Source organism: Sciurus carolinensis, chromosome 3 (genome assembly GCF_902686445.1).
Source record: "Sciurus carolinensis chromosome 3, mSciCar1.2, whole genome shotgun sequence".
Classification (NCBI taxonomy): Eukaryota; Metazoa; Chordata; class Mammalia; order Rodentia; family Sciuridae; genus Sciurus; species Sciurus carolinensis.
In genome coordinates, this window is record NC_062215.1 from 41173642 (window position 1) to 41199697 (window position 26056).

General features: G+C 47.6%; 1 protein-coding gene across 2 annotated transcripts; it reads left to right on the forward strand.

Annotated features, from left to right (window-relative positions):
• The first annotated feature begins 6136 nt into the window (after window positions 1-6136).
• Window positions 6137-24372, forward strand: Drg2 (developmentally regulated GTP binding protein 2). Of its 2 annotated transcripts, XM_047547464.1 has the most exons (13): window positions 6137-6294; window positions 9969-10129; window positions 14220-14309; window positions 15096-15156; window positions 15686-15776; window positions 16539-16611; window positions 16733-16823; window positions 17795-17892; window positions 18325-18401; window positions 19759-19847; window positions 20505-20563; window positions 23254-23307; window positions 23628-24372. In XM_047547464.1, the coding sequence occupies exons 1-13, from the start codon at window positions 6231-6233 to the stop codon at window positions 23712-23714; spliced, it is 1095 nt and encodes a 364-aa protein (XP_047403420.1). In that variant the 5' UTR covers window positions 6137-6230; the 3' UTR covers window positions 23715-24372. The 2 variants fall into 2 exon arrangements, with proteins under 2 accessions (XP_047403420.1, XP_047403421.1); XM_047547465.1 differs by lacking the exon at window positions 14220-14309.
• The last annotated feature ends 1684 nt before the right edge of the window (window positions 24373-26056 follow it).

Sequence of the window (26056 nt, forward strand, 5' to 3'; positions counted from 1 at the left end):
CTATTTGTACATAGCAGGAAAAATGTGTAAGACTTTTTATTGTAGAGAACCATATGCTGAATTTGAGTCTTTTTGCCATTTTTCCCTTTTGATTTTTCAGCTTGCTTCATTTTTCAATGCATTAGTTATTCTTCATAATTGCCCAGCAGCCCCTCCATACCTTCTCTAACTGGCATGGCTTGGAGCAATGCTACTCAAACCTAGTTGCACATGTCATCTTGGAGTTGATTTAAAATTTTCATGTCTAGGCACGGCACAGTGACACATGCCTGTAATCCCAGTGACTCAGGAGGCTGAGGTGGGAGGATCACAAGTTCAAGGCCAGCCTCAGCAACTTAGTGAAACTCAATCTCAAATAGTAAAAAGGACTGGGGATGGGCTGGGGATATAACTCAGTTGGTAGAGTGCTTGCCTTGCAAGCACAAGGCCCTGGGTTTAATCCCCAGCACCCCTCCTCCCCCAAAACAAGGACTGGGGATATATTTAGCTCAATGGGTTGCCCCTGGATTCACTCCCCAGCACACATATTCACACACATACAAATGGCTTCTATGGGTTGGGTTGTGGGTCAGTGGTACAAACATTGCCTGATGAGTGTGAGGCACTGGGTTTGATCCTCAGCACCACATACAAATAAAGGTATTGTGTCATCTACAACTAAAAATATATTTAAAAAAACCCAAATGGTTTCTATTCCTGTGGATGGTACAGAATGATAGACATAGTGAAGAAGATATATTACATTAGATGCAATATTAAATTATAAGCTTTACTGGAAAACAGAAGGTGGGGCAAAGAGAATTCAGAGTTCCAGACTGGGGCAGGGTATGAGCTGCACATTGCTAAAAGATGGTCAAGCTGGACCTCCTAGAGCAGGTGATGTTTAAGCAGAGATCTGGAGATGAGGCAGTAAACTAAGAATATGTGCAGGGACAAGTATTTCAGGCAGAGGGAACAGCTAGTGCAGAGATCCTGAGTCAGGAATAAGCCAGCGGTATTAGAGGAACAGTGGGGAGGTGAATCGTAGGAGGTGAGGTTAGAAATTACATCAGGATGAGGTGTGCATTTTGGGACAAAAGAGATCCCATGGGACCTTGTTTTTCGTTTGTTTGTTACCAAGGATTGAACCTAGGGATGCTTAACTCCCAAGTCACATCCCCAGCCCTTTTATATATTAGAGACAGGGTCTGGCTGAATTGCTTACGGCCCTACTAAGTTACTGAGGCCGGGTTTGAACTCGCAATCCTCCTGTCTCAGCCTTCCAAGTCACTGGGATTATAGGCATGCATCCCTGAGCCTGGCCAGCTCTGGGACCTTGTTGATTATTGACCTGATGACTGATTGACTTTTACTGAGAGAGATGAGAGCCTTTGGAGGATTTGAGTAGAAGATCATCGAGATCTGATTTAGGTTAAAGGATCCTGCAGGCTGCTGGTAGCAGACTATAATTTGGCCCGAAGACATGCAGGGAGATCCCTGAGAAGGCTGCTGCAGAACCCAGGGAGAACAGCAGAGTTGAGCAGCAACACACATGAATCTGTGTGTATTTTGAAGATAGAGCCAAAATGATTGGTCTAGAAGTGGGTTGTTGCATTTTGTTTTTTGCTTTTTTTTTTTTTTTTTTTTGTACTCGGGATTGAACTTGGGAGTGCTTAACCACCGAGCCATGTCCCCCAGCCCTTTTTTTTTTTTTAAGAGACAGGATCTCACTGAGTTGCATAGGGCCTTGCTAAATTGCTGAGGCTGGCTTTGAACTTACAATCCTCCTGACTCAGCCTCCTGAGCCTCTGGGATTATAGGCAGGCACCGCCATGCTCGACCAAGTTGTTGGGGAGTTTTTGGTTTTGGATTTTGTTTTATTTTTAACTTGGGACAGTTGTTTTCTGCAAATTATATATAATGAGGCTTTTTATTGTGGTAAAATGTACATGATACAAAACTGATTAATCATTTTTAAGTATATATAGTTCAGTGGCATTAAGTACATCCACAGTGCTGTTACCATCACTATCATGTATTTCCTGAATTTTTTCATCATTCCACAGAAGAAATTCCATTCTGTTTCCCCTATCCCTTAACAAACATCTCCCATTTGAATTTGTCCAGAAATGGAATCACAGTATCTGTCTTTTTGTGAATGGTTTATTTCATTTAGTTCACTTAGCATAATGTCTTCAAGGTTCATCTGTGTTGTAGCATGTGTCAGAATTTCCTTCCATTTTATGACTAATATTTCATTATATGTATATGCCACATTTTGTTTCTCCATTCATCCATCAATAGACACTTGTGTTGCTTCTGCCTTTTGGCTATTGTGAATAATGCTGCTATAAACCTGGGAATACAAATATCTTCTCAAGGTCCTGCTTTCAAGGCCTTTTGGGTATATGCCCAGAAGTGGAATTGCTGGATCGTATGGTAATTCTTTTTTTAAAATATTTTTTAGTTATCAATGGACCTTTACTTTATTTGTTTATATATGATGCTGAGAATTGAGCCCAGTGTCTCATGCATGCTAGGCAAGTGCTCTACCACTGAGCTACAACTCCAGGTCTGATCATATGGTATCTATAACTATAGCTTTTTTTTTCTTTTTTTTTTTTTTTTTGAGGAACCACTGTACTGGTTTCCACAGCAATTATACCATTTTATACTCCCAACAAACATGCAAAAGAATTCCAACTTCTCCACATACTCAACAGCATTTTTGTTGTTTTCCATTTTGTTTTTTTTATAATAACCACTCCAATAACAACCCACCCCAATGGTGTGAAGTGCTATCTAATTATAGCACAGATTTGCACTTCCTCAGTGATAAGTGATGTTGGAAATATTTTGATGTGCTTATTGGCCATGTGTATTTCTTCTTCAAATCCTTTGCCCAGTTTGTTTTGTTTTGTTTTTCTGTTTTCAATCTGTATGCAAGGGTGGATATGTTTTTTAAAATATTTTTTAGATGTTGATAGACCTTTATTTTATTCATTTATTTTAAGTGGTGCTAAGAATCGAACCCATTGCCTCACACATGCTAGGCAAGTGCTCTACCACTGAGCTGCAACCCCAGCCCGGGATATGGTTTTTTGATCGTTTTACAGTATTGGGGATTGAACTTAGTGGTACTTTACCACTGAGCTACATCCCCAGCCCTTTTCAAAAAATGTTTAGACAGGGTCTCACTAAATTGCTCAGAGCCACACTAAGTTGCTGAGGCTGGCTTTGTCTCCCAAGTCACTGCAATTACAGGCATGTGCCACTGTGTCTGGCTTAGGCTTTGCCTGGTTTTTAATGGGGTAGTTTTGTTGTTGAGTTGTAAGTCTTCTTTACATATTCTGTATATTAATCCTTTGTCAGATATATGATTTGCAAATACTTTCTGCCACTCTGTAGGTTGCAGTTTCATTTTGTTGACAGTGTCTTTTTTTTTTTTTTTAGCACTGGGGATTGAACCCAGGGGCACTCAACCACTGAACCACATCCCCAGTCCTTTTTTATATTTTATTTAGAGACAGGGTCTTGCTGAGTTGCTTAGGGCCTTGCTCAAAAGCTAAGCCTGGCATTGAACTTGCGATTCTCCTTCCTCAGTCTCCTGAGCCACTGGGATTACAGGTGTTTACCACAATGCCCAGAGACAGTGTCTTTTGATGTACAAAATAAATGCTTATATAGCCCACTAGCAGCCTCTCCAGACATGTCTAAACTCCATCTCAAAGGCAGTTCCTTGGGCAGCACAAGATCAAGATTTACAGCTGGCATTCCAGGTTAGGGTTTTGTAAGACCCTGACCTTTCTGGAAATGCTGGTTGCCCAAAGATGGCTTGATATATGGTCTTCATCCTGGAGCCCTTGAGGTAGTCCCAATTCCCAGGCTACCAGTGAAGAAACTGAAGTCCCCACAGACTATCATAGAAGCAGACAGGGAAGCCTTTGCCAGGATCTTAAAAGGTGAATAATTTTCCAAAGATCTTCTATTTCCCCAACTGTAAACTGGAAGTGGGACTCTGTGGGCACAAGGGTGGTGATAAAGGAGGCCCCAGGAGCCACGTCACAAAGAAGTTGGAGGCACAGAGGACTCGGAGACCCAACCCTGGTGCCAGACTCCTCAGGCCTCTACATCTACATGGACCTCCCTAGTTCCTTTCTTACTCTCACCTCTGTCATCTCTTGAAACCATGAAGAAAAATCATTTATATAGTCTGCCTACAATGTACCATGTAACCTGGGGCAGTGGGGGTGTCACTGGACTTGGAATCAATAGCCTTGGGTTTAGAACCCAGTACTGCCCTTCAATAGCTTAAGCACCAGGCCAGAAACTTTGCATGTCACTCAACTTCAATCTGTAAAATGCAGATTGAGTGGCAAGCTCAAAGTTTGCAAAAGTCCCTACCTAGCTCAGAGCCTGGTGCACAGTAGGTGCTCAATAAATATAGGTTGACTCTAAGGAGAGATGTGAGTCCCACAGAGAATTGACTTCCAATGGCTGTGAACTTATTAGCAAGCAAACTTTACACCGAGTGCTCTACAGCCAGTATCTTATTTCATTTTAATGTAGAAACAGTCTTAAGAGAGGTTAATAAATTTAATAAAGTTCACAGTTAAGAACCTGCAATTTGAACACATGTATGATTTCCAAAGGCCTGTGATGCCCCCTCCAACTTTTTATTAAAAATATATGGAGGCTAGGCATGGTGGCACACAACTATAATCCCAGAAGCTCCAGAGGCTAAGGAAGGAGGATTGCAAGTTTGAGGCTAGATTCAGCAACTTAACAAGACCCTGTCTCAAAATCAAAAGGATTGGAGATGTTGCCCGGAGGTAGTTCAATCCCCAGTACCACACACACAAACACCCCAGAAAATTTGAAAGCATAATTCAATAAACACCCATAGACCCTTATCCCAGGTTCAACAATTGCTACATATTGTCACACTTATTTTAGCATTCTTTCTCTAAATATATACATATTTTGAACTATTTGATAATAAAGTACAGGAGTGATAATTTTTCACCCCTGTTATGTACTGAATGTCCTCCCCCCCCCATGTTGAAGCCTTCTCCTTCTCCAGGAATCCTAATGGAGAAGGGGCCTAGGGAGGGAGTATAAATGAGTTGAATGAGTCCATGATGAATTAGTGCAATGATTAGAAAAGACACCACTACTGAGCCTGCACTAAGAGCATGCACCAAAGAAAATCCATGTGATGATGAAACAAGAAAGCAGTTCAACTGCCTGCCTCCCTGGCATCCCGGGAAAACCAGGAAGAGAGCCCTCAACAGGACAGTGCATGCTGGCACCCTCATCTTGAACTTACAGTATCCAGAACTTTGAGAAAATATTTTGTTTAAGCCACCACATCCATGGTACTCCACCACATCCAGAGCAGACCAATACAACCTCTAAATACTGCCCTACATATGCTAAGAATAAAGACAGTCTCCTACATAATTATACCCCAGAAAAGTGGCAATAGCACCATATTCAATATCCAACCCATAGTTAAAATTTCCCAAAAGTGTCAGAATTCTATTCTCATAGCCGCTTTTTTGTTTGTTTTTAAACCAGAATCCAGGCAAGGTCCTCACATTTTATCTAGAACACTCGCCCCGCTCCACCCCACTATCTCCCTCTCCCCCAGTCACCCACAATTCTGAAGTGACCTGAAGAGTCCAGGTCACTTGCTTTATAAAACGTCTCACTTTTTACATGTTTGATGTTTCCTCATGTCGAAACTCAGGTACAGTTTTTTTGTTAAGAATTCCATATAGGAGATGCTGTCTATACTGCGTCACAGCAGGAGTGCTAAGTTGGAGAACTTGGTTATTAAGGTGGTATATGCGACCGGCTTTTAACCGCTCTACAAAATGAGGGCCAAGCTATCAACACTTTCATCTGAGACCCTTCCCTTTACTCTGTCAAAACCAACTGCGACCCCCAGTAGAGGGCTCATCACCGGAAGTTCCCTCTCTCTTCCACGCCCATTCCTGCGGGTCTTAGCCCCGCCCCCGTCTAGTCTTGCTCGGGTTTCATCCTAGCTGTCTACGCTAAGCGGGCGGAACGGATAGTGTCCGGCACTCCGCTCCACTTCGTCTACCCGGACTCTAAATCCTGGAGCACAAGGCGCCCACGAGGACACTGTTCTCAGTTGGCTTCCGGGCGCACGCTGTCGCCGCGCTCAGACCGGAATTCCCGGTGTTGCGGCTGTGGGGGTCCGTGTGCAGATCTCTTCCGCAGCCATGGGGATCTTGGAGAAGATATCGGAGATCGAGAAAGAAATTGCTCGGACGCAGAAGAACAAGGGTGAGGGTCGTCCCGGAGTGGCCTTCCTTTCTGCCTACCTCAGTTTTCCTGTCTGTAAAATGGGGGAGACCGCAGAGAAGTACTGTGGCTCCCTAGCGCGCCCGAGGCAGAGCCAGGTGGGAGCGGGTCCCATTGCCCCTGATTAGAGTCCCCCAAGGAATCTGATCAGTGCTAGACCCAGGTGACCGAGTGGATAAATCCCAGCTCACAGAGCAAGCATCTGACCCCAGTCTTCTGATGGTCGGGCCTGGAGAGTTCTACTCTCCCCTCTTGTGCTGGGAAGTGCAAGGGAAGACCTCTCACAAGAGCAGCCTCACCCTGTAGCCCTGAGCAAATAAAGTGGTGCAGGGAGTCAGGACTTGGAATCTGGAAAACCTCGGTTTGAACCCCAGTTCGACCTCCTACTTGCTCAGACCCCTTGGAAAGTCATTTCCAAGTCATCCCTTGGAGCCTCAAGGTCCTCATATGCAAACGGGAATAATAACCCCCTGCTCCATCTTAGCTCACAGATTAAGTTAAATTAGATGGCATTTACAAAGCACTGAGCACAGGGTGAGTACTCAATATTTAAAATAAATTTCTAACATAGAAACCACATGAGGAAGCATGAGATTTGGAGATTGTATGGGAGGGAGGGACTCATGGGAGGAAGATGTGGAGAGAAGAATGTGACCCTGGGAGAAAGTGAGATTTGAGCTGGAAGGGTATTACAGATGAAGGGCACTGCTGAGACAAAGGGATGGGAATTGAGATGAGCATGGTATATCCCTGGGACAGCAAGAACAGTCTAGATCAGAAGAAGGATGGGAGATGCAATTGGCTGGCCAGTCCTATGGGGTTCATGCTTGCAGGAGCAGGAGGCAAATCTCATTGGCTGCCCTCCCTTGGCTCCATTTGGTCTGAAGGCTAAGGAATGGTGGGGCTTCTATGATTCATTCACTCTGTAACTGTTTCCTGAGCCTTTATGGTACTAGACACAGTGGTGAAAGTGATGAACATACCAAGCACATCTCTGCCTTTGTAGATCTTATCCTTCTGTCAACAACCTACAAACTAGGTATCAAATAAATAAGATAATTTCAGTCACAGTAAATATGAATTTTAACCAGTGATAGAATGAAGTGGTAAGGGTGGGGTTGGGGCTGGGGATTGGGCCTGCTTAGGTGGAATGATAGTGAAGACCACATGTGGTTAGGGCATTTGAGCTGAGGCCCAAAAGAAAAGAAGGAACCAGCCATGCAAAGATCTGGAGGAAGACTGATCCTGATAAAAGGAACAACTGGTTCAAAGGCCCTGAGGCAGGAGTAAACCTGGCATGTTCAAAAATCAAAAGGTCTGAGACTGGAGTACAGTGATGGGAAAGGAGGAATCCAGTGATTTAGGGCCTCATGGGTCATGGAAAAGACTCCAGGTAGTGGGAGATGGTAGAGGATGTTAAGCAGGGGAGAGACTAGTCTGACTTCTGTTTTAAAAGTTCTCTCTGGCTGCCATGTGGAGTATCACCCATAAGACCTGTGTAAAGTAGCAGCAGGGCCTAGGGGAGGCTAGAGATGCTGCAGGTCTGGCTGTGGTGGATAGGGGTATGCAAAGATAACTGAGACCTACTCCTCCTTAGAAGTGCCGGGAATTTTGTGATTTGGGATGTCAAGAAGGACCATACAAACCTGTTGCTAAAGCCAGTTTTGACCCTTCTTACTGCCATCAGTTCACACATTCATTTGTTAAACTATCCTGAGGAAGCTTGGGATGCAACTACCACAGTTATAGCTATATCAGAGTCAGGGAAAGAAATAAGATAGTTTAAAATAGTGCTAAGAGCAGTAAAGACAGTAAACAGGGTCATGAGACTAAGACAAGCCTGGGGAAGGGTGGGGTTTACTATGAATAATAACCAATTTTAATTGAGTACTCGCTATGTGCTAAGTGGTGTTCCTGCACTTTCTCTAAGCCTTACAGAAATCTGACATGGTTGTTATTGCTAACATCCCTTTTTTGCAGGTTAAGAGGCTGATGTACAAGAAGATTAAGTAACTTTTCCAAAGTAAAGCAGCAAGTACTAGCTGGGTGGAATTCCAAGCACAGGCTCTCAACTGCCATTTGACATTGCTCCCTGAGACCAGGCAGGGGAGGGCCCTTTGAGTTGCTCCTGGAATGGTGAAAAGGAGCCAGCTCTGGGAAGCTCTGGTTGAAGTACAGGGAACAACGTGTTCAAAGGTCGTAAGGCAGGAATGAGGTCAGCTTGTTCAGAGAACATGGTTGGAGAAGGAGCCAGGGGCTAGGTCACATGAAGTCCTGCTTCTCAGTCTCAGCTATAGTTCCCTCTACTAGAAAGGTTTTTTTGACATGTGAAATAAAATTCCCCATTAATAATATAACATATATTTGAAGAAAAATTGTAAAAGATTTTTGAAAAAAAAAAAATGAATGTAATGTCCTAATAGTAATATAAAGAGGAGAAAAAAGGAGAGTAATTCATAATGAAAATAGTGTTTATTTTGCTATGTGAATGCTGGGGGGCTGCCAAGGTGTAAGTAAGTTATAATGAAATAAGTGAGGCACACACACCTTTGGGTAGAATCACAGGGGATGTGACACCACAGTGCAGACCAATGCAGGTGGATTGTGCTGGCCACTCGTCCCACAAGAGGCATTGCCATGACAGCATGGCATTCCAGAATGGTAAATTTCCAAATAAAGTGTGATTTCCAGATGTGGTGATGCATGCCTATAATCTCAGCAACTTGGGAGGCTGAGGCAGGAGGATTGTAAGTGTGAGGCCAGCCTCTACAATTTAGTGAGGACCTAAACAACTTAGTGAGACCTTGTCTCAAAATAAAAAAAAAAGGGCTGGGGATGTGACTCAGTGGTGAAGTGCCTGGTGTCAAAAAAACAAGAACAAAAACCAAATAAAGCATGATACAGCCTTCCCTTACTGTGCACAGCAGTTGTATTTTGGGGAATTTCAATGTATATTAACACTGCCAAAGAAAAATGCCCTGTGTTTATATGGCAGCAGAGTTAGGTTCTAGGCCCTGGGGATCCTAACCCAGGTTTCTCTTTGTGAATGTCTTTGGAATGTGACAAGTCATGTGGAATCTGAGAAATTCTTGGTTGTGCTGGACTGATCCATACCCTGTAGGGCTGCTGACTTCCCTGGCTCTGTCCAAAAGATGCCAACAATGACTTTACTATCAGAGTGAACAAAAAATATCCTTAGGATTTCCAGGATGCCCCCCAGGGAGCAGTGCTACCTCCATTGAGAATCTCTGAAATGGGGGTTGGTCTGAAGAAGAAGATGAGATCTTATTCTAAATGAAGTGAGAATCCAAGAGATATTTTAAGCAGAGGGTGGTTTTTTTTTTTCTTTCTTGATTTCACTTGGTCATGTGTGAGGCTGCACTTTACCCATCAGATTTGAAGATCCTTGATTCCTTGATACTTAGCTTTTTTTTTTTTTTTTTGGTACTGGGATTGAACTCAGGGATACCCGGCCACTGAGCCACATCCCCAGCCCTACTTTGTATTTTATTTAGAGACAGGGTCTCACTGAGTTGCTTAGCACCTCGGTATTGCTGGGGCTCATGATCCTCCTATCTCAGCCTCCTGAGCCTCTGGGATTACAGGCGTGCACCACCGTGCCTGGCTTACCTTTTATCTTGTTTTGCCTCCTTTAGCCACCGAGTATCACCTGGGCCTGCTGAAAGCAAAACTCGCCAAGTATCGGGCCCAGCTCCTGGAACCATCCAAATCAGCTTCATCCAAAGGAGAGGGCTTTGATGTCATGAAGTCAGGCGATGCCCGAGTGGCACTGATTGGATTTCCCTCTGTGGGTAAGGTCAGTGATGGTCAGTGTGGGCCTTGGGGAATGTATTAGTCAGCTTTTTGTCTTTGTGACAAAATACCTGAGAAAAACTATTTAAAAGGAGGAAAGATTTTTGGCTCATGGTTTCAGAGGTTTCACTCTGTGATCACCTGACTCCATTGATTTTAGACCTGTGATGAGGCAGAAACATTATGGTAGAAAGGCAAGGTAGGGAAAAGCTGTTCGCTTCCTGGCAACTTGGGAAGCAGAGAGAATGAGCAGAAAGGGCCGGGACAAGATACAGTCCCCAAGGGCATAACCCCCAAGGACCCATTCCCTCCAACTAGGTTCCACTTCTATAGTTTCCACCACTTCCCAATAGGCCATTCAGCTAAGAATCCCTCAGTGGATTAATCCACTGATGAGTTCAGAGCCTTCATGATCCAATTGCTTCCAAAAACCCCCACCAATTAACATTGCTGCAGTGGGAATCAGACTTTCAATATATATGCCTTTAAGGGATGTTCGAGATCTCAACCATAATAGGGAGGAAGGCAAGAGACCATCTTCAAACAGATGACTGTCCATGCCTCCCCATCACTGCCTCTCTGGGTTAGCACCTGGGCCAGGAAGACCCTATCTCTCCCTGTACTCTTCCCTCTCATTAGCAGGTGTCGGTCTCCCTCCTTATCCATCAGTGCAGTGTGTATTGAGTGTGTACCTTATGTTGGTACTGCACCAGGTCCTGGAGACAGGTCAGGGAACAAGAGAATTCTGTCCCTGCCCACACAGAACTCCCTTCTCCCAGAGAATAAGACAGAAAACAAATACAGGCTGAGTGTATCAAGTGGTGAACTGAGTGGGGCAAGGTCCTGAGTTACATCAGGACATCTGGTGAGTGGTTATTTGAACAGAGTCCTGAAGGAAGTGAGGCAGTTTGGAGAGCCCTAGGTGAGAACCTTCCAGGCAAAGGGAACAGGGCAAGTCCGTTTGGCATGCTGGGGTAGAGAGGTGGGAGGATGGCTGGATTTGAATGCTCACCAGGGAGAGCAGAGATTAGTTGGAGAGGATGGGGACCTTGGAGCTGTTGAAGGACTTTGGCTTAGAGTAAAGAATGATGTAAGCACCACTTACTTCTTAGTTTTCTAAGAAAGAAAATTTTCCTTCTGAAAAGCTGTTCAGTGGTAAAATCCATATTGTTTTACATTGTATATGGAGAGTAAGATAAGTATCATTTCATAGTTTTGAGCAGAAAAGAAACATGATCCAATTTACTTATATATATATATATATATTTTTTTTTTTAAGTTGTTGTGGACTTCTTTTTATTTATAAGCAGTGCCAAGAATTGAACCCAGTATCTCATGCATGCCAGGCATACATACCACTGAGCCACAACCCCAGCTCCCCAATTTACTTTTTTAAAATAAACTTTTTATTTTAGAATAGTCTTTTTTTTAAATATTTTTTTAGTTGTTGATGAACCTTTATTGTACTTATTTATTTATTTATGTGCAGTTCTGAATATTGAACCCAGTGCCTCACACATGCTAGGCAAGTACACTCACTACCACTGAGCCACAACCCCAACCCCTTTAGAATAGTCTTTACAGAAAAGTGGCAAAGATAGTTCAGAGAGTTCCCATTGTACCCCACACTCGGTTTCCCTGTTGTTAACATCTTGTATAAGGATCGCACACTTGTCACAAGTAATGAATCATTGTTGACCTGTTCATGTTCAACTCAGGTCCTTACCTTATTCAGATTTCCTTACCTTTCCCTACTGTGTGGATCCCACATCTTTTTTTTTTTTTTTTTTTTTTTTTTTGGTACTGGGGATTGAACCCAGGGATGCTTAGCCATTGAACTGCATCCCCAGCCCTTTTTTTAATATTTTATTTAGAGATAGGATCTTGCTAAGTTGCTGAGGTTAGCATTGAACTCACGATATACTCCTACCTCAGACTTCTGAGCTACTGGGATTATAGGCATGCACTACCACACCCGGTCCCAAATAATATTTGCCATGTCTCACTAGACTCTTCTAGGCAGTTTCTTAGATTTATTTGACTTGATGACCTTAACCTTTGCAAAAAGTTGGAGTTTTGGTGTAGGGAGGAAGCCCACAGAGGTCAAGTGCTGTTTTCCATCACATTGTATTAAGGGTTGGTACTATCAGCATGCCTGAGCAGTGTTGATGTTGACTTTGACCAACTGGCCAAGGTAGTATGTTCAGATTTTTCCACTGCAGAATTGCTGTTTTCCCCCCTCTTCCAGTTCTGTACCCTTGAGAGGAAAGTCACTATGCACATCCACACTTAATTGGTCATAACTCCACCTCCTTGAGGGGGTGATCTACATAAATTTTTGAAATTAGTTTGTATAGGAGATTTGTCTCTTTTCTCCAGTTTAATTTTTTTTTAATTTGTTTTGTTGCTGGGGATGGAACCCGGAGCCTGACACATGCCAAGTATGTGCTCTACCACTAAGCTCCACCCCCCAGATCCACAATTATTTGTTTTATCTTTTTTTATTGGTGTATTATGATTATACATAATAGTGAGATTCATTATGGCATATTTGTATGTGCGCATAACATGATTTCATCAGTTTCATTCCCCAGACATTTGTTTTATTCAGTCATTGATATCAGCTTGGCCTTGTAGGTATTTACTTCTTTGGAGTCTAATCCTTACCTTGCTGTTTTGTTGTTCAGATTGTTCTAGTTTTGGAGGTATTTCATTTGGTGTTTTTTTTTTGTTGTTGTTTGTTTTTTGTGGTGCTTGACATGAAACCCAGGGCCCTGCACATGCTGGTCAAACACTCTGTCATTGAGCCTGGCTTCTTTGACATATTCCTATCATTGTGTTTTTCCAGCACTTACTCACTGACACCACAGAATGCTTAAGACTCATCTTACTTATTCTCTGCCCTAGTCTGGGATCTGCCATTTCTCCACAGAGCCCTGGTTTCTTTTATTAGAGAATGGTTGGTATTAGAAACCAGAATCTGGGTGCTAATGTAACTTTTTTATTTATTTTATTTTTTTGGTACTGGGGATTGAACCCAGAGGCACTTTACCACTGAACCACATCCCCAGGGGCTCACTAAATTGCTTAGTACCTCATTCAGTTGCTGAGACTGGCCTCGAATTGGCAATCCTTCTGCTTTAACCTCCCAAGTAGCTGGGATTACAGGTGTGTGTCACCACGCCCAGCTGCTGGCTTAACTTTTTAACAGAATCATTGGATGCTGTACAGATGATAGGCAAGAGCAGGCAAAGAAAGGGTAGAGACAAGGTCAGTGAGGAGGCTGCTCAGATGCAGGCCACATGAGCCAATGGTCAGGGCTTGCATTGGTGCCAGGGCAACTTCTGAGTCAGTTCACTATAAACAGTGGGTGGAGCTCCTTCTTCTGGGCCAGGAATGGGGAAATGGGCAACAGCAGCCATTTCTTGAATGCTTGCTGCATGTGGGGCAATATACAGGGGGTAGTGTTTTGTTGCATTTGTTTTCTTGCCTATATAATTGGTATGTGCATCAGAGAAAGAAATTGATAAAAGCCTCTGTAGTTACAGAGGGTTGTGCCCCCTGGGATCTGGGCCCTATGACGGAATACCTGCACTATTGGGAACATAGCTCTCCTATCATGGAAAGACCCAGGCTTCTCACTCACAAAGGTCAGACAGGATTATACAGTATCCCAAAGATTGCCTTCAGTACCCTTGTTCAGTGTCTTGGCAGCCATTGCTCCCCAATCATTGTATCTATTCATGTGCAGGACCACTCTCAGCCTTCCTGGGTCAAGAGCAAACCCTGGATCCTGAATTCATACATGCTGTGGGACCAGGAAGGGAACACCTTAGAAATCAGGTACCCACTTTCACCTTAGACTGACCTGAGGCCAAGAAACATAGGGGCCCTCTGGTGCCTAATCCATCCTTACAGGGCCAGAGGAGAGTCTCAGCTGAGCAGTTATTCTTGAATCACCTACCAAAATCTATAGACCGGGGCAAGGAAGGCTCTTCATACTGCCCACACCCAGTAGGTATCTTTCCCTGTGGGGACTGTCCTAGGAGACAGGAGTGGGACTTCTCAGTGCATTGATCTTCTTTTTCTCTTAGTCCACCTTCCTGAGTCTGATGACCTCCACAGCCAGTGAAGCTGCATCATATGAGTTCACCACTCTGACCTGTATCCCTGGGGTCATTGAAGTAAGTGGGATATGCTGGGACCCAGGAGGGGCAAGGATGTGTGCTTTTTTGTATTTTTGCAGATGCTTTTCATGTGTGTATAAGTAAGAGGGTGGGTGTTCCTGTTTGGGGTCAGGCTCTGAGCTGAGCTGCTTTGCCCTGAAGTCCTGGCACTTCTGGGGACCCCATAAATGGACCTGGAACCCTGACTCATTCTAGGAGACCAGGCCACCATATGGCAACTCTGCCTGGTTCCTTTTAGTGCTCAGTTCCCCACACTACCTCAGCTCTAGTCATTAACTGCTGGTTGGCTTGATCCTTCGTCTCCTGTAAAACTTCAAAGCCTTGTGAAGTTCTTGCCTTGGGAAGTTCTTGCCTTGGGCAGCAAGTGTCGTGACCTTGAGTCTCCAAGGTGAAACAGTTTCTTTGTGAAGGATTGTTATCATTAGTGATGAATTTTATGGAACTAGATCTCAGGAGCCTTCCCCAAGGCTGGGCCTGTAGCTCAGTGGCAGAGCATTTGTCTAGCATGTGTGAGGTACTGGCATTCTGTCCATCTACAACTACAAAAAATAAAAATAAAATAAAATAAATTTTAAAAAAAGCCCTCCCCGAGCAGTTCTTCATCTCCTAGGCTCCTGGCAATGCCGAGCTGCGATGAGAATGAGGCTCACATGTGGACATAGTTGGCATCTGTGTTTCCCATAAGCCCTGAAGTGTAGAGCTGTCATAGGTGTCCCGGGGTCAAGCATGCCTTTTGCAGCTGTGAGCCAACCTCACCTTACATTGTTCTCTTCTGCTCCCTAGTACAAAGGTGCCAACATCCAGCTCCTGGACCTTCCTGGAATCATTGAAGGCGCAGCACAAGGTGTGTGGAGGGACAGGTGGGTGGGTGGGAGACAGTGGAGCTCTGACACTGATTATTGGAATCCGGTGGACTGTCATGGAGATCACCCTGGATCCCTTGTTCTGTTACTCCATTTTCTAGAAAGGACAGGCTCAGGTTCAAATGCTGGTGTATACTATCTCTATGATCTCAAGCAAGTGATTGCCTCTGTTTTCTTATCTGTAAAATGGGCAGAGAAATACCACATTCACAGCATTGTTCTAAGGATTAAGTGAAGAAATGTTCACAAAGCTTCTAACCTGGGCTTGCTACGAGGTAGGGATGGGGAGAGCAGGTCTGTCATTATCCTGCCACTCCACTTAAGGTGGTGACTTCTAAAACAAGTGTCTATGAGGAAGAACACTGAGGAAATCACAGGATAGGGATGTCATGTCAAGACCATGGTGGCTCTGTAAAGAACAGGAGCTTCCAATGCTATGGGCTGGGTGGAGGTCCTGCATATATGGCTATGTCTTGCCAGTGTGTAACCACTTCTCTTCCACCTATCCAGGGAAAGGTCGTGGCCGTCAAGTGATTGCTGTGGCACGTACGGCTGATGTTGTCATCATGATGCTGGACGCTACCAAGGGAGAGGTGCAGAGGTCTGCGCGGTGGGGCAGGGGGGCAGGCTTACTTGTCTAGGGAGGGTCCCCTGCGTTCCTGGGCTCACGGTGGGTGCTCCGTGGGTCCCTGGCTCTCACATGGAATTACTAGTGACTTCATCTCTACCTTTTTTTTTTTTTTTTTTTTGGGTGCTGGGGATCAAACTCAGGGCCTTGTGCTTACAAGGCAAGCACTCTACCGACTGAGCTATCTCCCCAGCCCCGTGACTTCATCTCTAAACCAGCAGCCCCCAGCCTGGGATGTGTTCTCCTCCAGGCTGTGTCTAGATGGCACAGGGGCATCTTAGGGCTGGGGAAGGAGGAGCATGACCTGGCTTTGGTTCCTTTCCGCAGAGGTCTAGGTGCCCCAATCATGGTCCAAAATCTGCCACAAGCCCAGCCCCAAGCAGCAGAAGTGTTGACCCTCCCCACAGCCTATTGTCCAAGGGCACACCAGCCTGCTTCTGCAGCAGTAGACCTGGGGGTTGGCAGGGGAGAGTCCTAGGGCCCAGGTAACTCCTCACCTGGTTACTTCCCAGGGACTCATGCTGCTTGCCCATGCATGCTGATTATACACTAGGCCGGCTTCTCCTCTGACTATGACAGAAGGGTTTAGTGGTTTCACTGCAGCTTTGGGGCATTGGGTTGCTGGGGGTCAAGGAGGGAGTTGGTTTCCATCTGGGTAGGCTTCCTGGTTAATGTGGGAGCTGCACAGCCTGCTTATGGGCAGCCAATGAGGGACTCATGCAGTGCTCTATCTAGGGGTCTGCTGGAGAAGGAGCTGGAGTCAGTGGGCATCCGCCTCAACAAGCACAAGCCCAATATCTACTTCAAGGTAGGCTCCCTCTGGCCAGAGCAGTGATAGCTCTGGACTGCCTGGGCCTTGGTGGAGGCCAAGGGATCATCGCTATTACTTCTTAGTCAATACCTCTCCCTGTTCCTCTCTCCTGCATCAGCCCAAGAAAGGTGGTGGCATCTCCTTTAACTCAACAGTCACGTTGACCCAGTGTTCGGAGAAGCTTGTGCAGCTCATCCTGCATGAGTACAGTATCCTTCCCAAAGGGCAGTTGGGACATCCTAGACAGAAGGCTACCTGGCCCATGGAGATAGCAGATTGCCCTCAACAACCCCTGAGCCATCTGAGTAATCTCTGGAAAAGCTCCACTCAGGCTGCATGAGCTTGCCAGGGCTGCCACAAGCACCAAAGTAAGGCTTCCTGGCTCCTCATTGGGTTTAGAACCCTTGTGACCAGTGACATCTGGAAGAAAGACAAGATGTCATGGGAAACAACCTGAGGACTGGGGGTTCCCGGCCTGGAGAAGCCTCAGGAAGAATCAGGCTTTGTGCATACCTTTTATCTGAGGCCTGGAGGACAGGCCAGGGCCTCAGAAGCAGAGTTGAACTCAGCACAGGGAGAACCCATAGAGTCAGATGCGACAGGCCAAGCAAGTTATAATCCCCTGGTCACCAGAGATGTGCAGGTAGGGGCAGAATGACCCCCAGAGGGAAAGTGCCTGTGGAATAGGCTGTGTTAGACCAGCTTTCACATGATGTTCGTGCATGGAAACACCTCCCTAGAGTTCCAGGGAGGTGTTTTGGGGATCCTAGAAGTACATTTTTCCCCTTGCCGGACCACAAAGATTTAAATGGTTTATTGGTTGAAAATTTTTATGTATTGGGGCTTGGGGTGAACAATGAGAGGACTCCTCAAGCTTTAAAATCTTGTAGAGGGCTGGGGTTGTAGCTCAGTGGTAGAGCACTTGCCTAGTACATGTGAAGCACTGGGTTCGATCCTTGGTACTACATACAAATAAATAAAGATCCATCAACAACTTTAAAAATATAAAAAAAAAAAAAAAAAAAAAAAAAAAAGGAATTTGTAGAACCTTGCAAGCAGATCATGGTCAAGGCCTCTTCTAGCCAGCATGTTTTTTGCTTAGCTCTTTGGGTATCTTTAGAGCTCTTGGGGCACGAGGGGCTGGCTGGTGCACAAGTTGCCCTTAATCTGAGCCCCTCAGAGATCTTCAATGCAGAAGTGCTTTTCCGAGAAGACTGCTCCCCGGATGAGTTCATCGATGTGATCGTGGGCAACCGGGTGTACATGCCCTGCCTGTATGTAAGTGGTACCAGTGCTCAGGGGTGCCCATGTGGGTGGAGTGCCCTGGCCCCAGGCCATGTAGCCTTTCCCCTGGTTGCCTTTCCTGAGCTTCTATGACCTCAGTGACTAGCTGCTGCTGCTTCTGCCTTGGGCAGACTCCTCGAGAGGAGCAGAGAGAGTTGGAGCTGTCCGCATTCCTCCCTGCCCTCTGCCTCAATCGCTGCTTCATTCTTATGGACATGGAGAGCTTCAAACCAGGGCTGTAGCCCAGTCATTCCTTTTTTGGGGGAAACTCCCCAAGCCCCTATACCCTTCCCCATCCTTGAGACAGCAGTGGGGGAGAGGGTGTACTGAGGTGAGTGAGGTAAGCAGGTATAGACATGAGATCCTTTCCTGCCCTGTTCTGCTTCTTTCCTTCCCCGCTACCCATCTCCACCTTTTCAATCTCAGGTGTATAATAAAATTGACCAGATCTCCATGGAAGAAGTGGACCGCCTGGCCCGGAAACCCAACAGTGTAGTCATCAGGTAAGGCACTGACTTCCTGATACTTTACTATCCTTTCTCTGTGTTCTCATCCCAACCTAAAGGCCTAGCTACCTCAGCTGTGGGTAGGAAAAACCAGTCATCTTTGGCTTCATGTGACCTCATGAAGTCCAGTTTCTCCTCCTAGAGGAGAACCCTCTGTTCATGAGGTCCAGGAAACTATGCAGTTGCCTCAGTGCCACTGGTGCCATTGGCCTGTTCTTGATATCTGATGGGCTTTGGTTAAACAAGCAGAGAAGGATTTCAGCATTGAGGTTGAATGGCTGAGAGTCTTCTTGGCTTAGTAATGAACCACAGCGCCCTGCAAAGCCCCAGTACAACCTCCTCTTCTGGTGCTCTGGAAAGTGTGGCTTCTGTCGGACCACAGCTCAGCTCAGAGGGAAAAGGGAATTAAGCTCTCAGATGGGCAAGGTCCACCCCTGGCCACCCACTTCCTGCCCTTCTCTGCAGGATGGGTCCCCGGGTACTCTTCAAACTGGCTGCACTGTGCTGACAGCTACTCACCCCAGCACTTACCCTGCAGGGTTTCTCTTTGGGATGGACTGAATACTTGACTTTACTGGTTTCCTGACTCAGACCAGGCACTCTGCAACTTCACAGTGAAGCCCAGCCTGTGGGAGCAAGTTGCTTAGGGACCACGTGGGGGTGGCTGCTGCAAATGATGGATGAGGACAATTTCCTGGGACATTGCAGCCCCTACAAAGAGCAGTGTCCCTTTCATAGGGCAGTCTTAGCTCCTGTCCTCCCTCCTAATATATCCCAGGCCACTCGGACTGCCTAAGGACATGCCTGTCCTCAGGGCATGAGAGCATGGACACCTTTACCTGCTCATGCTCACAACAGTTCTCCAGAGGTCAGGATGCCATTTGGAATCACTCAGTCAAGTCAGGGTTCCCCATAGGTCTAGTTGCCTTCAATCCCACCTGTCTCCCCCGACCCTAGGTTCTTTCTTCTTCATGCTGAAATCCCTGTGGGCTGTCCTGGGTCCTTGGCAACCCCTCTCTCTTCTCAGGGTGTTGTGAACTCTGGGTATCAGAGTTCTCAGTCTCTGCCCATGATCCCATTTCAACCCAGTTAGTCTCTCACAACACACCTGAGTCAGGCAGAGTCTGTGGGCCCTTCATAGAGCATAGCTTTACTGACCTTAAGGGAGACATTGAACTCTGAGCATGATAGTCATTGGTAGCAAGGGGTGCATCAGAATGACAGACTAGTTTCCCCATGGGGGCTGGCAGGGCCATACTGGCCTTGGTGCTGGGCAGCAGAGGTCATTCTTTCAAATGAGAAGCCTCAGAGTCCCCTAGGCTGCTGCCTGACTAAACACTTCCCTTCCCTGTAGCTGTGGCATGAAGCTGAACTTGGACTACCTGCTGGAGATGCTTTGGGAATACTTGGCCCTGACCTGCATCTATACCAAGAAGAGAGGACGTGAGTCTGGTGGGACCCAGCTTAAGAAATGACTGAGCTTCACCCCTCCCGGGGGGCTGCTAACCTGCTAGGCCAGAGACCCCAGTGCCAGCCCTGGCCCAGATTGTCTCTCACAGCAGGCTACTGCTCTCCATCCCAGGCTGGTGGAAACCTCTATGTCAGCCTGTGTGGCAGAGAATGCTGAGTGCCGGGGCAGCTGGTGGAGGCTGCCCTGGAGTACCCCCCTAACCACAGCAGTCCTTGTCCTCCTGACCTCTCTCTGCAGTGGCAGGCCTCACATCAGGAGCTTTAGTTGTTTTCCTTGTGTCACACATTGATAGGCCCTGGGGACCCAGTGTGTGTATTCTGGGCATTTTGCATCAACCCTGACCTTGCTGGCAAAGGGAGAGCTACTGCTTCCTGCCTAGGTTCCAACAGCCACTCACTTCCTGCCCATTCAATCCAGATGCTCCAAGCAGCTCATCTCCATAAGTGCCATCATGGCCAATGAGATGGCAGACATATGATTTTCTATTATGATCAAAGTTATAGAAGATAGCACAAGGGTCTGTTCTGAGGGGGGCAAGCTTAGGTCAAGGTGTGGGAGACCAGAAGGGCTTCTGCAGCATGGGCCATGACCCATTGGTGTTATTCCCCCTGCTCCATCTCTCCCCGTAGAGAGGCCAGACTTCACAGATGCCATCATTCTCCGGAAAGGCGCCTCTGTGGAGCACGTGGTGAGTTGAAACCTCCTCAAACAAGGGTGGGAGCTCTGTGGACCCTGGATTTCCATTCTGCCTGGGGTGCTTGGCTCACCTGGCTCTTGGATGCTAAGGCAGGGTCTGGAGTTAAATGGGCCAGGGTTGAGTCCATGCTACCCCTTCCCACCTGCATGCTGGGGCTCTGCCCTTCTATAAGGTGGGATAATGGTGCTGGCCTCCCTGATAATTAGGAAGGTCACAGCAAATGAGGAAATGAGGGCAAATGTGTAAGGCTCTCACAATCCCACCTGGCACAGGGTGATGGCAGTGAGCAGTGGTGCTGTCACCCTGCTTCTGGTGCTACAGACTCCTTGGGGCCATGGCTGTTGTCCTCTCTCATGTTCAGTCCAAGGCAGCTACTGCCCCTGGTATTTGTATATTATGAGAAGGTTTCTCTATCGGGACTGGAGCTGTGAGTCTGGGAGAGACCTCAGACCTACTTCTGTCACCTCACCTGGTGGCAGACTAGCCACTTAGCCCCAAGCCTGGCCTGCCCCACCCTGTTATCCCATCTGACTCCTCAGCCCCGGGCGGCTTTGACTTCTTCCTGCCCTCAGCATGTGTTTATTGAGCATCAACACTGAACACAGTAGCCCAGTCTTGCCAGAATTAGGGTCCTTTGGGGTCAGTAGTTGGCAAGCACCCAATCCTAGAACTAAGCAGTTGTACTTATGGGTGGTGGAGATGGCACCAGATCCACACAGAGGTCAGGAAGGCAGTTTGGAGGAGGCAACCTGATCAGGCCTGTGGAACAAGCCAGATCTCACAGTGGACTCAGGGTAAGGCATCCCAGGCAGGGAGCTCCAGGCTCAGGGAACATGAGGGTGCTTTTGCCTGTCCGTAACTCTGTTGCCTGAATGTGACCCTGCAGGAGCCCACCCAAAACTGAGACAGTGCTTCAGAGCACATAACCATCTTCCTGGGTTTCTGGGTTTCTGTTCTCTTGGGTTTTGTTTTTCTTTCACCCATTTCTTCTCTGGATCTGTATTATGGAGGCAGGGGACCCTATGAGACCCCATTGTCTCTGTATTCTCTCAGAAAGTCAGTGGTGTGTAGTCCTGCAGTCTGGTCTCACATATCTAAATTCAACCCAAGGCCTCAGGGTGCTGGCCTCCAGATGACGAGACAAATGAGGGTAAGGCAAAAATCACATCTTCCTATGGACCTGAGTGTAAGGGTCAGCAGGCCAAGCAGGAGCCATGAAGATTAAGAGAACCCACAAAAGGAGCTCCATGTTGGAGGCTCCATCCCACAGGCTTGTTCCTGAGCCTTTAACTGCTGTGTCCCCTCCCAGGAGCCCAGCAGGCTATAGAAAATAGATGTTGGCCCTTTCTAGATTTTTCCTGTATTGCTGGGGGAGTTTTCCCTACCCCAACAGGCCCAGCTGCTTGCAAGAGGGGATGTGGGCTTTAGCTGCATCTGAAGGAAAGAATGGGACAACAGGAAGAGGAGGGTGTGCCAGGCAACAGTAAAAGCAGGTGCAAAGGCCCAGAGGCAGGAGCAGAGGTAAAGAGCAGAGGCCAAGGCAGCAGGCAGCAGACTCAGGAGCGAGAAGAAGCCAGAGGGCTGGGGATGGACTTTGGGGGGCCTTCCCCTCACTGGCCACCTCCCTTTTAGCCCACCCTCCTCACAGGTGACACTTACCTGTCCCAGTTGCCACAGTATATAAGTGAGTCTTCTGCCCTGCCCAGGAACTGTGCTTGTATGCTGACCACAGCCAGATCCATGATCTTGTCCCAACTTCCCCATCTTCTGCCTCATTTTTCTCATCCAGGGATTACAGACCCACAGGGCCCTTGTAATCCACCTGGTCCTAGACCCCTGTTGGTGAATTAACCCACTGATTAATAATCTAATCCACTCTCCTAATTAATTTTTTTCACCTCTGAAAATTCTTACATTGTCTTTCCCATGAGCTTTAGGGGGACACCTCATATCTAAAGTATTAACACTTGGTCACCCAAAGGAGATCAGAATCAGCTAGCTTCCTGTATATGCTCAGGAAAAGTTCTTACAGACCTGGGCCTGTAAGACTTGTGGGCACTTGGGAGGAGAAGCAATGTTGCACAGTCTGCTCCCTGCCACTGCCACTGTGCTGCCATCATAGTGGCACCCAGTGGTCCACATTCTGGGGCAGTTGCTGGCTGCCCCTCCATTGTCTCTTTCCAACTTCCTCACTGCCGGGATTGCTGTGACCTTCATCTCTAACCAGGAGTGTCGAGGAATGTAGGCTGTGGTGGGGCATCAGGGAGCAGGGATGTGATGTGTGGGGTGGGCTGCAGGCCACCACTAGAGCCAACAATAGACAGCAACCAAGCAGTTGTGGCTTCAGACTGAGGCCAGTGTCCTGAAAAGCCATCCTGGCCCATTCTGAAATAACATCTGTCAGATTGCCTTCAGGAGGGGCAGGCAGAGGGCTGTAAAACCACAGGAGTGTTCCTGCCAAGCATTGCAGCTCTTGGGCAAGCCCAGGAGTGGGAATGTCAGATCCACTTGCAGCCATAACTAGGAAGCCATGTGGTATCCCTTGACTCAAGATCTCAGTTGCTGTGGTATTTGCTATGGGAATAGCTGCTGCTCAGCATGTGCCCTAGACTTTGGGTATACAGTTGAGCTCAGGTGGGTTGAGCAGGAACTTGCTTCTCTGACTCTCTCCTGTCCTCTAGTGCCACCGCATCCACCGGTCGCTTGCCAGCCAATTCAAGTACGCCCTGGTGTGGGTAAGTTCAGGTGGAGGCGGGTGGGGCTTCAGGTGCAGTGTGACCCCTGGGTTAGATTCAGAGCAAGACATTTGCCCTCCTCCACGTGGGCTGTTATGGCTGTTCTGCTTTATGAAGTGTGTGGACCCACTCAGCCTAGACATGGGCATCCCCACTCTGAGATTTAGGGATAGTCAGACCACTGGGACATCATGCTATTGGGGGCCTGTGGGACTACTGGTGCCAGGGCCTCCACTTTACTCTGGCACTCACCTCCAGTACAACTCCAGCCTTGACCAGTCCAGAGGCTGACATGGCCCCTCTCTCCCATCCCTACCCAGGGCACCAGCACCAAGTACAGCCCACAGCGAGTGGGCCTCACCCACACCATGGAACATGAGGATGTCATCCAGATTGTGAAGAAGTAGCAGCACCTGCCAATCTCATCTGGGGAGGTGGTCCCACCGGGATACACAAAAGCCCAAACAGGAAGAATTCAAATACGTATGCCCCAGGGAAGGGTCCCTCGAATCTGCTGTTTCCAGAAGCTTCTTCAATAGGCAGATGATGAAGAGTGTTGGGACAGAGGGATGAGGTTGAGGGACTTGGGCTCTGCTGGGGACATTCCCCATGAGCCTGATCCCCCTGTTGGGGTTCCAAGTTGGGATCCGATAGCCTATATCTGCCCCTGATCCCCTTTGGGCACTGAGGGAGCAAGTTACCTACCTACTCCCCAACCAGGGCCTAAAACTAGTAGCAGGCTCAATACTAATTGGGGAGATGGATCCCTGAGGCTGTGGCTACTGTCACGGTACCTTGTTCCCTCAGCTCTTGCCAGATTCTCTGGTACTCCAGGAAAGGGCTTTCCCAGGACAAAAGCCCCGTAAGTATCCCCCAAATGGGGCTGTCCCATGGTGGAAACCAGATCACAGCCTGAGTGGTCCTAAAGTGCCTCCCTTCCCAGGGCAGCCCCTGCCCAGCACAAACCCCAGGACCCTGCCCTGCACACCTGGGACTCATGAGTTTGGACTCTGTTTTCTCTCTAATCCCCTTGCTCTCCTTTCTAAAATAAAGGAATGAAAATTATTTCCGTTCAGACTAAGGGAAATTTTGTAAACTTGTTGGACTCTATTTCTAGCTTGGGCAGGGGGCTGGGGCCAACAATGAACCTGGCAATCAGAGTGGGAATGAGGCTGGCCCAGGCTCAGGACAGGCCCAGGAGGGTTGACCAAAGGCTTCAGAGCCCAATATGTCTCCTCTGAAGGCCAGGCCCAGCTGTCAGAGTGGGTATCATCCCTAGGAGGCCCTTGCGAATGTTCTGGAGTAGCAAGGAGGCCCCTTTGGGAGTGCAGAGTAGCTGGTTGCTTTCCTATGACCTCAAGCCAGGTATGAAGGGATGGCTGAGGCCTACTGTTTGCCAGGGGTTGTGCCTGTCCTCTGTGGAAGCAACAAAAATGCTGAGTACAGAGCTGCAGGGAAGGCTTCCCAGAGGGGTTGTGCCTTTTGTGAGCCAACTGTCCTATACTATCAGGAGGGGCAGAGAGTTCCCCCAGGGCCTCATGCCAGGCTGGAGTGTGGAGGGAGCTACTGCCCAGCTCTTCTGGCTGTTCCTGGCTCTCCTATCAGCTGCATGTTCCTTTCCAGAGACAAAACAGGAATAATAGACATCATTAAATATACATGGGGCCCCAGGCGGCTGGCGGGGTGGGCTGGGCCTCCCCTCTCATAACAGAGAGCTGCTCAGATGGGTCTGCTGTGCTCCTGGGGCCAGACACAGGACCCCCATTAGGTGGCATGCAGGCGGGGAGCAGGCCACCAGACCCAGGTAAGGGGATCCTGGCCCTGGGTCCTTGAAGTCTGCTACTGGCCCCCAAGGTCACAGGGGAGAATTGGGAAGGGCGCAGCAGCAGAGTTGGACCTTGGACCTAACTCCCTGTCTTCTCTATAAAATCAGCATAATGCCCACCCAGCCCCTCTCTTGGTGATGGTGGAATGCCAAGACAGGTAAATGCTTGGTTTACCTTGGCCCCTTTCCCCGTGGTCTGGTCATGAGGGCCTAAGGGAAGGATTCTGCCTGGGTGACAGTCACTCCTATTCCTCACCCTACAGATGGGTCCTCTGGACTCAGGGAGAGGTTAAGAAAACACAGTTCAGGCCTTGGATTGAATCCAGGCCCATTTTGTTCCCCAGCCTGTCTGGGAGAGGGTGGGGGATGATGTAGTCAGAGGTTTGGGGTCTGCAGGCAGTTAGTTCCTCCTGGTGGCCAGGCTGCTTCCTAGGCTCTTCCTGTGGATCAGTGCAGGCTCATGTATTGTGTCCTGGGCTTTTTCTGGATCTATGGTCAACATGATGTACTATCTAAGCCTGAGTGGAGATAGGTATCGTGCTGTGCATGATGGCCGGGTCGGTGTGACTCAGCAGCTCATGGTGCCCTTAGGGCTGAGGAAGCCCCCAGGAACCCTCCAAGGTCCCCAAACCATGCCACCAGGATAAACACAAGGGTTGAACTCTATTCTTGTCACTTGCCCTATTCTCTTCACTTAACCTCCTCTAGCAAACACAGGAGGGGACCTCATTCAGGCCTGTACCCAGGTGGCATCCTGGCCTGGTTGTAGCTTTCAAAGACAAGTGCAAAAGAGCCAACGTCTCTGTATTCATTCATTCTCCATGGCCCACCCTTCCCAGCTTAGATTCCACAGTTTCTCATTTCAGAACCCTCCTTTGGCCAGAAACCCCAAGTTCATCTGTCCTACTCAAGATTTGGGCATCT